The 13,982-nt window shown below is 37.3% G+C and overlaps 1 protein-coding gene across 1 annotated transcript; it reads left to right on the top strand.

The window, feature by feature from the left end:
- The first annotated feature begins 1,686 nt into the window (after positions 1–1,686).
- LOC116197123 (probable polyamine oxidase 5) lies at positions 1,687–3,769 on the top strand. The gene has a single exon (XM_031527152.1). The coding sequence runs from the start codon at positions 2,001–2,003 to the stop codon at positions 3,615–3,617; it is 1,617 nt and encodes a 538-aa protein (XP_031383012.1). The 5' UTR covers positions 1,687–2,000; the 3' UTR covers positions 3,618–3,769.
- Positions 3,770–13,982: the final 10,213 nt, after the last annotated feature.

The raw sequence follows: 13,982 nt of genomic DNA, 5'->3' as shown, positions 1-13,982 counted from the left end.
CGAAATTTTCTCATAACGAAAAGAAAAATAAAAAAAATAAATCGTTTCTATTTCATTATATTAGAGTCATAATTATTCCTATGAACCAATGAAAAAAAAACTAAATCAATCTTATAAGTCAATATATGCCTGAGTTAATTCGCTTACCTCGGAAATGTTTGTGATTTAGCTATGAAAGCAGATATACGTCACTTAGAATTATTAAAACTTCATCTTCTTTTACTTCAAAGAATTCTTGTTATTTACTTGATTAAAAAACTTCGTTAGTAGGACGAAATTATGCCTGAAAAAAAGATTTAGCGTTAGATTTTTCATACCCTTAACCCTAATTATGCCCATAGAGAAAATTAAATGAGAGTGTGCAATGTGTAATACCCAATTTTCAAATATACTAAAGGGACCAAATCATTGACGGCCCATCGACTCGATCAGGACCATTGACTGATCTCTTGGTGGGCCGTCATAAACCCCCCTTACAAAAAAAGAAAAAAAGAAAAAGAAAACATGTGGTTATTGGAAGGCATCATCAACCTTTAAATGTTCGTGGGCATCCCCAGAATTCTCCCCTGTCCCAGCTAAATCGGCCTGCCGTATGTTTATATATGGAACTAGTAAATATATACAATCTTCCGATGTTCCATGTCTTGTCGATGGCTTTCCTTGCATTGCCGGAACGAGCGGTTTTGATGCAACATTATTAGTATTTTTTGGAATTACACCAGTTACTTTCAATCCCAGAAATACTAACTACATTTTTTTATGGTAATTGAAATGGTATGAGAGTAAAGAGGGTACCTGTTAATAGTAGAACCAAATTGGCCAGTTTTAACAACGAGAAAGGGAACATACATTGGCCTGGTTGATCAGTTGCCAAACATATCACATAAAATGGCCTAATCTGAGTGAGGTTGATACAACTTGACTAAAAGTCCACCGGTTTATAGAAGTGGTTTATGCCCTAGACTTGATGGTATTTGCTTTAGACCGTTTTCTTTAATTTCTACTAATTATAGATTGATGGATTTAAGTCTAATAAAAAAATTTAAGCTGATAACGAACATGAGTTGGTTCAAGTGGTTTGTTGTTTAATCCCCTTAAGTAAGGTCTCGAATTTAAGTATTGTGAATAGAAAAAATCCATGCTGAAAGAACTTTACTTCTTCGTGGGCCGACCCGTCTTGATTAGATTAGTCGGGATCTATTCGGCTTCCGGATATCAGATTTCACGAAAAAAAAAAAATTAAGCTGATAGATAGTACTACTTTCACTTACTTGTAAATCCAAGTATTTCTTCTTAAACCATCAATGTAGGATCCTCAACATCTTGAAGTAATTAATGGGCACGGGCCACGGAGATACATTATGTGCAGTAAATGGAAGGGTAGCCACCACCATGACTATGAGCCATCGTAAAAGTTGTAACGAAACGTCGATTTGCATGATAGATCACAATCATTTGCGTATAGCCATGGTAGATGTGGTAAAGGAACATTTGCTTTGAGCGCAAGATCAGTGATTTCCGCCAGTGCGATGGTCGGCGGTCCCAGCGAGCATACGATTTATAAATCGAGTTTATCATTATTATTATTTTTTTGGCGTTTACATGGGGTTATGAGCTATTCTATGCTTATGATATTGCTATTGTGCCAATTGCCTACCAAGTAGAAGGGGTAGAGTTCATCAAAAAAAAAAGCAGAGACCTGTCTTTATTAGAGGAGAACGAATAAATAAATAAAGTTCTATTATATTACTCCCTACTCCTACTACTACAACTCTCCTAAAGCCAAAGGGGAAACTTCCCCCTTAAATTTGTTATATAAATCCCCTCATCATCATCATCATCACCATCTCAATCTCAATCTCAGTCTCATTCTCACCCACCACTTCCTCAGTTCCTCCTCCCAAACTCTTTCCTTTCCACTTCCTAATTCCATTAAACTCCCCTTCTCTATATATATAGCCAGCAGCAGTGTAACTGACTGCAGCGGAGTGCCCGAAAAAATGGGGGCAAAGAAGCCTAGAATTGTGATAATTGGGGCCGGGATGGCCGGCCTCACCGCCGCGAACAAGCTCTACGTCGGTGGCGGCTCGAGGGATTTGTTTGAGCTGGTTGTGGTGGAAGGTGGCCCCCGGATTGGGGGCCGCATCAAGACGTCTGAGTTTGGGGGCGACCGGGTTGAGATGGGCGCCACGTGGATCCATGGGATTGGTGGCAGCCCGATCCATGGCATCGCGAAGGAGATCCGGGCCTTGGAGTCCGAGCAGCCCTGGGAGTGCATGGACGGGTTCCTGGATGGGCCCCAGACCGTGGCTGAAGGCAGGCGTGTGGTGAGCCCTTCGATCGTCGACAACGTCTCGACCCTGTTCCGGGTCCTAATGGATTTCGCAGGGAAGCCGCGGGAAGATTGCCCGAACCCGGACGAGAAGGAGTACTATGATACTGCAGCGAAGGCCTTGGAGGTTTGTGCTACGAGCAATGGCGGGTTGAGTAAGGTCAGTATTGGGTCATTCCTTAGGAAAGGTCTTGAGATGTACTGGGAGAATCACCCGAAGGATGAGGAGATCAGAGCGTTGGAAGAAGCAGTCTTCGCGATGCACGAGAACACCCAGAGGACTTACACATCGGCCGGAGATCTCTATAGGCTCGATTTTGAGGCCGAGAGTGAGTACAGGATGTTCCCCGGGGAGGAGATTACTATTGCCAGCGGTTACTCGCGTGTAATCGAGCACTTGGCCTCGGTGCTGCCAGAGGGCATGATCCAGTTGGGTCGTAAAGTCTCGAGGATCGAATGGAACCAGGATGCTCTCCGATCATCTGGAATCCCGGGAAAGGGTCATTGTGATAGTGACAATAGGCCCGTGATGGTACATTTTTGGGACGGATCTGTAACATCTGCTGATCATGTGATTGTCACGATCTCGTTAGGGGTATTAAAGGCTGGGATTTCAGGTGGTTCCGGCTTGTTCAGCCCTCCACTTCCCGATTTCAAGAGAGAGGCTATATCGAGACTCGGGTTCGGGGTTGTTAACAAGCTGTTCCTCCAATTGGGTCCTGGCCACCATTCCGAGAACTTCCCGTTCTTGCAAATGGGGTTTCATCCATCGGACTCGGAGTTAAGGCACCGGAAAGTGCCCTGGTGGATGAGGAGGACGGCCACTCTGTGTCCAATCTACAAGAACTCGAAGGTCGTCCTCTCCTGGTTTGCAGGGGAGGAAGCCCTTGAGCTTGAGAAGCTCACCGACCAAGAGATCATCGGTGGAGTCTCCAGCACAATCTTGTGCCTATTACCCGAATCCGACCCAAAGAGCTCCAAGGAAATATGCAATGGGAGCACCGGGAACAGCGTTAAATTCACAAAGGTGCTAAAGAGCAAGTGGGCATCCGACCCGTTGTTCCTCGGGTCATACAGCTATGTCCAGGTCGGATCAAGCGGGGACGATCTAGACGCCCTAGCAGAACCGTTGCCAAGGCTGAGCCGCAGCGAATGCGAGTTCGGGCTACAAATTCTGTTTGCGGGTGAGGCGACGCACCGAACTCACTACTCCACCACCCATGGGGCGTACTTCAGTGGGCTTAGAGAAGCCAATAGGCTGCTTAAACATTATCAGTGTGGTTGAAGCTTAGAACAACAAACTACTAGCTAGGTAAATTTTCTTCTTCTTAATTTTTTTGATGTCATGTTTATTGTTTTTTTTTTGGGGGCCAATTACTTATATCAGCTATTTTTGTTATATTCAAGATTGCAACACCTGTCTTTCTTCTTTTTTTACATAAAGTTTTTTCGCTGAATCTTCTTTTTTTTTTTACATAAAGTTAGGCACAGTGAGGGAGGGAGGGAGGGAGAGGGGAGTGAAGACATTTTTAGATGTATTGAAACTGGATGAAAGGATTAATTAATTAAAATCAATTAGAGCAGCTACTGCCAAGATTTGCTCTAGGCTCCTCGATCTATGATTGGGGACTCGAGGCCCGTGAACGTTGTTTTCTTTCGTTATCTTGGAGATTTGGTGTCTGCTCGACTTCCGTTTCTTTATTACAGGAGATGTCATTAAATCTAGCGGGGAATACGATAAAGAAGAAATTGATCTTTTGACTCTTCTAAGTCAACAGCGAGTGTCATTGTATCCAATCGCACGCGATAGTAAGCGGTGAAAATAGGATTTCCTGCTGTGGAATTACTGTGAAGTGACACTTTGGGGGGGTAGCTTTCTTTTCTGTGCCCATGATTTCATGTACAGTTACTGGATACCCACAAACAGAACAGCTTTCCTTTAGACCTTCAGAAATTCAACTTGGGACAAATCAATGAGGCCATCACTGATAGCAGAGCTTGCTTTCCCAATTGTACCCTCAAAAGAAAAAGAATCCAATGGAAAACGGATAGCAGCAGTCAGTGATTCTGCTAGCTCTTTCTTGGGATCAAAAACACCACCCTACACATTGTCCTCGGCATGAGTCGGCGAGAAAAATATTAGATAAGACTAACTCATTATTATCGCATATACAAATTCCAATCAGATTCAAAGTTAACAGCAAAAAGCAATAAGTAATGTGTTTTTAGAAAATTGTATATTATATTTTCTGCGCATCGCATAATGTTTTCTACGTGGCAGCGGCACGAGTAGAGGAAGACATACCCCGGTGGCTAAAACCTACTCCGTACCTGTTAGATCTCTCTTGCAAAGTGAATCAGATACTCTGTATGCTAGAGACAGAGATAATGACAAACTTAGACTTAGTTTGGAAGTACCGTTGTTGAAATATATATGCTAAAGTACAATTGCTGAAAAGTAAGTGTTGATTTTAGAATAAGTAAAAGTATTTGGAAAGTAACAATTGAAAATTTCTGAAAGTAAAAAAGACAATTATTAATACTTGAAACAGAATAAGCAGAAGTAGATTTTATAAGCATCTATTAACCTGTTTGAGAAAATCATATTTGCAAAGGTAATTTCGACCCAAACTATGGTTTCAAAAATTCTCGCCAAACACCAAATCTACTTAAGATTATAAGAAAAATAATTATGAAACCTCCCACCACATTCTCAAACGACATCTTAGAAGACAACAATGACATTCCAAATATCACGGGTAATCTTGTCTGGGCAAATACGAGACATGTCAAATTTTTAGTCATATTTTTTAACTCTTTGGTACATACATACCCTTTGGAGCGCTTATCACTTGTCACCGTCACGGAGTATCTGGGACCCCGAGAGATCAATCATGGACCGATCCCCGGTTGCATCAGTTGCCAAGGCCAATTGTCAGCAATCTTAATGCGGAGATCAAATTTCTGAGGTGAATGCAAGGACGTGATAAGGAATCTGCCAAATGGGATTTTTTGTTTGGGGGCAATGAATGGTCAAATCAAGGGCTGTTCATTGAGACTCTATTATTGTATTTTACTTTTTTTTTCTGTACTTATTTTAATTTTAAATTTATTTTGGGCACCCCCAGAAAAACTGGAGTGGGCTCCAATGGCTGTCTCCTTTTTGCCTGTTGTGGGCTTCAATCACCCTTTGATGATTGTGCATATCACAGACCAATCTGTCACCATGTCCTTGTCTGATTCAGCCATAAATCATAAACAAACAAGTGAGAATCTCTCCTCCACCTAATGCCTAATCCCAACATGTAAATTTCACTTTTTCTTGACCTTCTTTTGCCCCCTCCCTCTCTCTTCATAATCATCATACCTCCCCTCTATCAACCTTAGTGCACCCTTCAATCAATTGTTCCCTCATACTTTATCACGAACACGACATGCCTTTCTTTTCGAGTAATTAAATATGTTTAAGTACTTCGAAAATCAGAGCTGTGGGCGCATCAAATCAAGTTTCATGACGATAACTATTTCCTAATGGTATTGCTCAACAGATGATCTGATTGCACATATTTTAATTCTTCTAAGTTGTTTGGTAAGGTACACGTGAGACCTCTCCTACAGCAAGGACCATCTTATTAAACATAAGCAAAGGTGTTACATCTGACTTTTCGATATCTAAGTGGCTCAGGTGTCACCTTCATACTCATTGATCCACACAAACTGTTTTCGATTTTCAGCTTTTTAAACGTGTTGCATGCATTTCTCGAAGAGAGACCTAATCTAAATTGATACTTGAGAGCTGTTGATCTTCCTTACCAATCTCTGTTTTCCTCTAATTTCTTTTGGAACCATGTTCTTTAAGGAGGCATAAAAAATAATAAGACTCTTACTATTTTATAAGAAACTCACTATTTGATTAACTGTCTTATTATTCGAACATCACACTTTAAGTATAAAACAATAAGAAACTTCTTATTAAGAAGAGTTGTTATATTCATACTAACATGTTTCTTACAAAATAATAAGAAATTTGTTACGATCGGGAAAAAAATAAATTTGTTACTTAGTAAGAAATAGTAAAGATAGGCATTCGACAAACTACTTGATTGGCTTTCGTATAATCTCGCCTTTGGAGGAGCCTCCTGATAAAAGTTAAATCCTTCTTTTTAAATCCCAGATGATTTGCCTGTAATTAGTGCCACTATTAAGTAAAGATTAAGCAACAAGATAATGACCCATTGCCATGCCATTATTGACCACGAAAAGTAAATTTGACAATTATTCGGGTTTTCAACCAGGAATTATATATGTTTATGACCTAAGACGATATATATATATATATATATATGTATATTTTTGTAGTTTTCAGTTTATTCAGTTGATTGAATCGGACATTTTCTTCTTCTACAAAATCATGGAGCTTTATCACCCCATATTAGGAAAACATACATCTTTTATGATTGTGCATAGGATTTTCTCTTTACTTTAGTCATTCAACCTTTGCTTTTTCCTCCTCTCTTTTTTGAGGGCAAAAACATAGATTAAGAACCTCATGATAAATACATATGGGAGCTGTCACTCAACTTTATTCTTCTAAATGAGAGTAGCTTTTTCCCCCTCTTCTCTTAGAGGACCAATAATGTCAAAGAGAGGAGATGATAGCTGATTTAAGTAAGTTATCATGTAGGTATCTAGCAATTGCTTTACAAAGACCTTGTGATAGGAGAGTACTCTTTAACTAAAAGAAGAAGAGATTGTGCGTAAAAAATCTTGATGGAATCTAGGGGTCTACTGTTAGGAGGATCGGCTCTTCAGCTCCACAAATTTTGTTATTAAATAACTAGGCGAGTAGCTTTGCATTAAAATTTTGATGCGAATGTAAAGTCGCATTGCATTAACAAAAGTTATAAGAGTATTAATAAATGTGCAGAGATAATATATTATTTGACTCATTTTACCTCATAACTAGAGTATGAAAAATTCAATTCTCAAAGAAATATATCTATTTATGATATATGGTACTTAAAATTGATTTTACATATATGTAGGTAATAAAAGACTATAACATTTAACACTAAAAAAGAGTCTACTCAATTAAATATAAATTAACATTCAATCCAATTAATCATACTTAATCTAATAACACTTTTTAAGGAATATTATTTATAAAAGCAAATATTTAACATATATATATATATGTACCTATATAATTATATAGAGTTATATAATTTTATATATACACGCCAGGAGAAGTACATCTATATATCTATATCTATCTATATAAATTATAAAAGCTAGAGCAACTCATAGGTCGGTGACATGTAGGATATAGAAGCTTAATGTTGAGTAACTTTTGAAATTCTTACCAATTATTGTACGGCAAATGACATGCCATTATCACGTCACATTACTCATGAAACCTCAAATATTATCAGCTATCAAAGTCGAAAAATCTTTTACATTTTATATGTACACATATATATTATGCATAGCATAAAAATAAACTTCAATTAGATAAATTTTCACAATTGAAAAAGAAGATGGAAATTAACTTCCTCATAGATAAAGATTCGCTACGATTAAATTTTATGGTACCTACACTATAGAAAATTAGTTTTTGTCGACGTTTTTGTCCCAAAGTGATCACAAATGTTGGGAAAAATTAGCCAAAATTGTTATACCCCAACGTTTTGAAAAACGTCGAGTTTGACCATCTTTTAGTTGACATTTTGGAAAACGCCTGCTTTTATTAACCATATGCCAATGTTTTTTAGTTTAGTCGACGCACAAAAAAATGTTGCCTTTTGTTTAGCCTATTCCGACGCTTGTAGAACTTTTCCTAAAGTTTCAAACGTCGGCGTTTGTCATGGATGTTGTTAAATTCTGTCAACTGATTGTCATTTCACCACTGGATGTTCTCAAAAGTGTTGTCAAAGTACACAAGTATCAGAAGAAACACGTTGTCACCTTATTATACAATTTGTTATCGTTGGTATTCGTGGTTAATAATTGAAAGGGTAATGTGTTATTTCCTTATGAAAATACTAGATTGTTGAACCTGTGCGTTGCATTGATTTTGCTTAAAATTTTCATAAAATGAAATTTTTGGGCAGTAATAACTAATATGTATTGGAGAGTTTGAATATGATAAATTTTATATTACAATGATAAGTATTACAATAAAAACTTGGTACATGTCTTCTCTGACCAAGATGATTCAAGACATAACTCAACACCTTGATGCTCTTTCATGTTTAATTACATGAAAGAAGAAAATTAATTCACATGAATTTGGAAAGTATGAAGTTAATTGAAACTCAATTGTCAATGACCAAATTGAGTTGTAAGAGTCATGTTTCTCCCAAACTTGACTAGATCACACCCAAAGTTAAAACACACCAAGGTGATTGGCCACATTCCGATCATACAACACTTTTGAATTCCTCATGGTATAAATTTCCAAAAAATCAAAAAGAAAAACATCCCGGAGAAGCATGATTACATATTACATATATAGCTCAGGCAGTCTTCATTGTAGTCTCCATATCCTTTGATAAGGGCTGGTCAAAATTTGGGTTGAGAGCAATAAGTTGCTACTTGTTGAAGCAATCTCCAACACCCAAAATTAAAGTTTCCTTAGGAAATTAGATCTCTTGTTTTGGATATTTCTCGTTTTCTTTCTCATTTTTCGAATTGGAACTGTTCTTGGATTTCAAGGAAAGATGATCTTCATGCCCACGACTTGGGCCGCTTTGGTTTCTTGTCAAATTTTGATGCCCTCTACATGTATCGAGGTTATCATTGTACTTTGCACTCTCAGTTGCTTATTAATAGATGAACTTTTGTTTACGTATAGAAAAATGGAAACACATAACTATAGGTTTATAAAAGCGACTAAAACCTATCGAACTTATTACTTCTAAGTAGCACAAATCCAAACGAATATTAGTTAATGTTATGTTAATAAACTTCAACTTCAATGAGAACCTCAAGAAAAATAAGTTGATGTTAAATTTATGAGGTATAGTAGTATGCTATAATGGTCTTGGGTAATACGTTGTCACCTTATGTAATATGTTACCACTGTTATTCGTGCATCATAGTAGATGAGGTAACATGTTGTCTCCTTAAAAGACAACACATTATCACTTGAGATCGACAAGAGTCGATGTTTAAAGCATCGACCCAAGGCTATTTGGGCCGATATTTTTGGAAACGTTGACTAAAACTGTTAAAGCCGACATTTCATAAACGTCGGCTATTGTATTTAAAAGAAAAAAAAATCAAAGGTTGAGCGGGAAAGTTCCCGGCCAACTCTTGAAATTTGATCGCCTCATTCCTTTCCTTTCGCTCCATCCCTATGTAAAGCTTCTCTCCATCCCATATTGCCCGTTTAATCTCCCTTCCTTTCTCTCTCTAACACTTTTTCCAAAAGCTGAATCTTCTTATTCTTTTTTCATATCCTCTTCCACCCGCCACCATTACCTCGAGGAAGAGACATACATCATCCTCGAGCTTGTGCTCCCTTTCTTCAATCTTCTCTTCAACATCATAAACCGACTAGACCTTTTCCTTCCGAAACTCTCGAAGCGGTTGCTTGTGGTGGTGGCTCTTTCTTGACCTCCCTAAACTATTGTTACTGCTGCTGGTGCCTCTTCATTGACCTCCCGAAGTTATTGTAGTTGGTGTCTCTTCCTTCACCTCCCAGAGTTGTTGCTAGTGGACGTCCTTCCTCGATCTCCCGAAGCTATTGCAGCTCTTTCTCCCTTCTCAAAGCCACTACTGGTGGCGGTGGTAGCTCTTTCTCGATCTCTCGAAGATGTTGGTAGTGGTGGTGGTGGTGGTGGTGGTAGTGGCTCTTTTTCAACCTCCCGAAGCTGCTGCTACTAGTAGACGCCCCTTCTCGATCTCCCAAAGTTATCTGCTACTTACCCTTCCTTGATCTCCCGAAATTAGTTAGTTATTTCCTACTTAAATTGTACCTCTATAGACATGTTATATATGATCGGGAAATTGCTATTGGAATGAATCGTGAATTTTCTTGTCTTGATATTATATTACTGGTGTTTGATCGAGATTTCTAGGGTTTGACAATAAATTGTCTATAAATTTACAAGTTGTTATCACTAGTAAGCTAGTGACAATTGGTTATAAACTTATAGACAATCTGTTGTCTATTTTTTAAATTAAATTGACACGAGCCAACGCTTTAAGCGTCTTCTCAGACTTTTTTTTTTAAAGGCTTAGGCTGAGTTTTTTGCATTGGCCTAGGCATGATTTGTGCCGACGCAACAAAGGTTGGCTTAGGCACAATTTTAGTCGGCAGAAAAAAATGTCAGCATAGGTAGGATTGGGCCGATGTGGTAATTGTCGGCATAGGCTTGGTTTTTGCCAACATTTGAAACATCGGCCTAAACTTAGTCTTTGGCCGACGTTTCTGAAACGTTGGCCTGGGGGGTATTTTCCCGACATTTTTTGAAAAATGTTGGAAGCTTATACCAACTATGTCAATCTTGACGTTTTTGGAAATGTCGAGACAAATGGTGGGAGGGTCCAGGCCGACGTTTTTTGCGTAGGCAAAAGTCAAAGAAAACGTCAGCCTAACCTTCTTTTTCTATAGTGCTATACACCCGCTTAATTATACCATTCAATTTTTTAGTACATGTATGCGATAACTCTAACCCGTGCATATGCAGGGGAGTTTAGGGTTTTAGGGGACTTTCGGCTAGTTAAGAGAAAGTGGTAGGTGGTATTGGATCCGAAAGGATGGAGAAATCTTGAGTGAGAAAATGTGGCAAAATTATTTTTATTGTACTTATAGCATGAAGTTATATTTACAAAAATTTTAATATGTAGGCATTTAAGTCGAGATGCCATTTATGTTAGGGCAAATTACGCCATATATTTTATGGTTTAACCTTTTTTTCAAATCTATCATATACTTTTAAAATTATAAAAAATATCTCATGGTTTATATCTTTTTCCAAATCTATCCCGCCGTTATATATTCAATCAAGATTTAACAGTCTAGCCACTGTGACCCTTTACCAGGGATAGATTTGAGAAAAAAAAAGTAAAACCTTGGGATAGATTTTAGAAAAGAAATTAAAAATATAGGATATATTTGAGAAAAAAATTAAAACCATGAGATAGATTTGAACTCTATTACATTTCATTAACGAAAAATATAATGCCAGGATAGATTTGAAAAAAAATATAAACCATGAGATATTTTTGATAATTTTAAAAGTATAAGATAGATTTTTAAAAAATTGAAATCATGGGATATATGGGATAAAAACATTTATATTATGAAGGAAAAATTTTATTTATTAGAACAGAATCTTAATAAGTTGTTAATATATTGTAATATGGTGAAATTCATTTAACATATGCAAGACGAACTTGTAAAAAAATTAATTGTAGAACTAAGAGTTTGCTAATTTAGCTTAGGTGACCTCGCTCCTTGTCTAACATGATAGGGAGTCACGATAATCTATTTGTACTCTCAGCTTAAGTATCTAGTAATTCAGTCAAGTGTTTAGTACTATAACTATTAGTGATTAGTGTAAGTATTTATTGCTTTATTTTCAATTTAAATGCTTAATACTTCAAATTCAATTATTTATTATTTTATACAGTTTATCATGAATAACAAAATCACTAAACATTTAAATTAAATATCAAATATATTACCATAACTTTTTTTTTCATGTTAGAATTTCCCAATAATTGATATCATCAAAATTATTGGCTGTCTTTGAAGAATAGGTCATGTGACACACAGTCCCAATCCCAATGGAGGGCTTAGACGTGATATATATATATATATATGTGTGTGTGTGTGTGTGTGTGTGTATGTGTGTGTGTGTTCTTTCTAGTTTCTGCGGTAGATGTATAGCTCCTCGCATATTTTGTTTGTTATGGTGATTCTTTTTTTTTTTTTGATGTGGTGATTATTATGATGATTGTATGGAAATATTACATCACAACATGTAATAATCCGGTGGTCCAAGAAATTGTTATGTTTGATTGATGGTAAGATCTACTATGGCACTAGCTTAGCTTTCAAAGGATGTTCCCCAAGTTACGATATTAAAATCCTGGACCTACGTATCCACTATAGCAATAGATCATGATAACTAAGTATCAGCATCCATTCCACTGGATAAGTGGGGCAAGCCTTCATAAGAAGTATTGTGATATGAAATCGACAACTTGTAAGTTCAGTCTCTGCTCGGAACTGGATGTCCGATTGTGGTGGTTGTGCTCATCCCAGTTCCTACTCTCGTTAATAAAAATCATACGACTTTGGTGATACCCCGATGTCTCGTTACAACGATGTGTTGTGCTTATTAAAGCTAAGACAATTGAAGCTCTGCTTTAGACAAAATGTTGGAAAAGGCTAAATAGTGTTTTGCTGTTTGTGTTTGCTTTCTCACCCTCTCATAATTCTGATCAAACAAACATCCAAGCAAATCATCTCAAAACATGTGTTATTGATTAAGGAACAGCTTTTGGTGAAAAGTAAAGTTGCAAGATTTCCTCTTTTCTCATTTCTCATGTGATGTCCTCTGCCCCAATTTCTGTAATGAGGAGGAAACTTCCATCAATCTATCCCCAGTATATTATGACCAAAATATCCTGCATTAATTATAAAATAGGTAAAAAAAATGATGGGACTCATTGTAAATATATATTGCAAGAGTTCTTTATTAATGTATTTGTTTATTTATTTTTACAGTAAGTGACCAAACAACGCACTAGCTATGAGAATTTGAGATGTCACAAATCAATACTAGTAGAATGGTAAGATCGGGCCTGATGCGGAACTTGTGGAACTTCTATTTTGTAAAACTTGTTTAAAATAGAGGCGAACAACGATATATGTAAAATTGTTCTTTATTTGCTAAAGAAATGTGAAATGATTGAGGTGATTAATTAATAGCAAAAGGGAAAAACCCAGAAATATTGCATTTTACTTAATAATGATTGGAATAATTAAAGGGAGCTGAATTGAACAGTTGATGAGGGGATTAGTCTCTGTGGGTTAAATAATGAACATTTCATTTGGAAAGATTGCATCTTTTGGGTTTGGCCCCACCAGATTATTTTGATTAGATGGAGACATGTGGGTCTTAAGTTTATATCAGTGCGAAGCACTGAATGATACATTATCTGTGAAGGGTAAAGGAGAAAAACAAAATAAGAACTTTCACCCCCCCAAAAAAAAAAGGACATGCGAAGACCAAATATTGTGTCCATTCAACTTTTGCGCAGGGAATATACTGCTTTTTAATCAAATTAGCATCTACTGGTGAAAGCTCGAGGTCCTGGGCGTCGGTGTGGACGGTGGTTTTTGGGGAGATGCCATGGTTTCCGACGAGAAGGTCGAGAGAGATCGAAGTGAGAGGGAGAATCAGCTGAGAGCAAAAGGGGGAATTTCCTAATTGAGAAGTGATTACTTGCATTTCCTCAAAGGGATAGCATATCACAGAAATTAATTTCTTAATTTACTATAGGCCAAATCGTGGTGGTAATCCTCTTGGGGATGGTCATCTCATCGTTACCGTCTGTAAGATAAACCGGGCTATCATCGTTCCTTGCTACGCGTCGATGTTGGTCACCTCTGACCTTTAAAACTATTTCAAAA

Source organism: Punica granatum, chromosome 2 (assembly GCF_007655135.1).
Source record: "Punica granatum isolate Tunisia-2019 chromosome 2, ASM765513v2, whole genome shotgun sequence".
NCBI classification, from domain to species: domain Eukaryota; kingdom Viridiplantae; phylum Streptophyta; class Magnoliopsida; order Myrtales; family Lythraceae; genus Punica; species Punica granatum.
The sequence above is the reverse complement of the archived record's forward strand: the minus strand, read 5'-3'. Positions and strand labels throughout refer to the sequence as shown.

Coding starts and splice junctions, on each gene's coding strand:
- LOC116197123 (XM_031527152.1), top strand. CDS start 2,001: ATGGGGGCAAAGAAGCCTAGAATTGTGATAATTGGGGCCGGGATGGCC.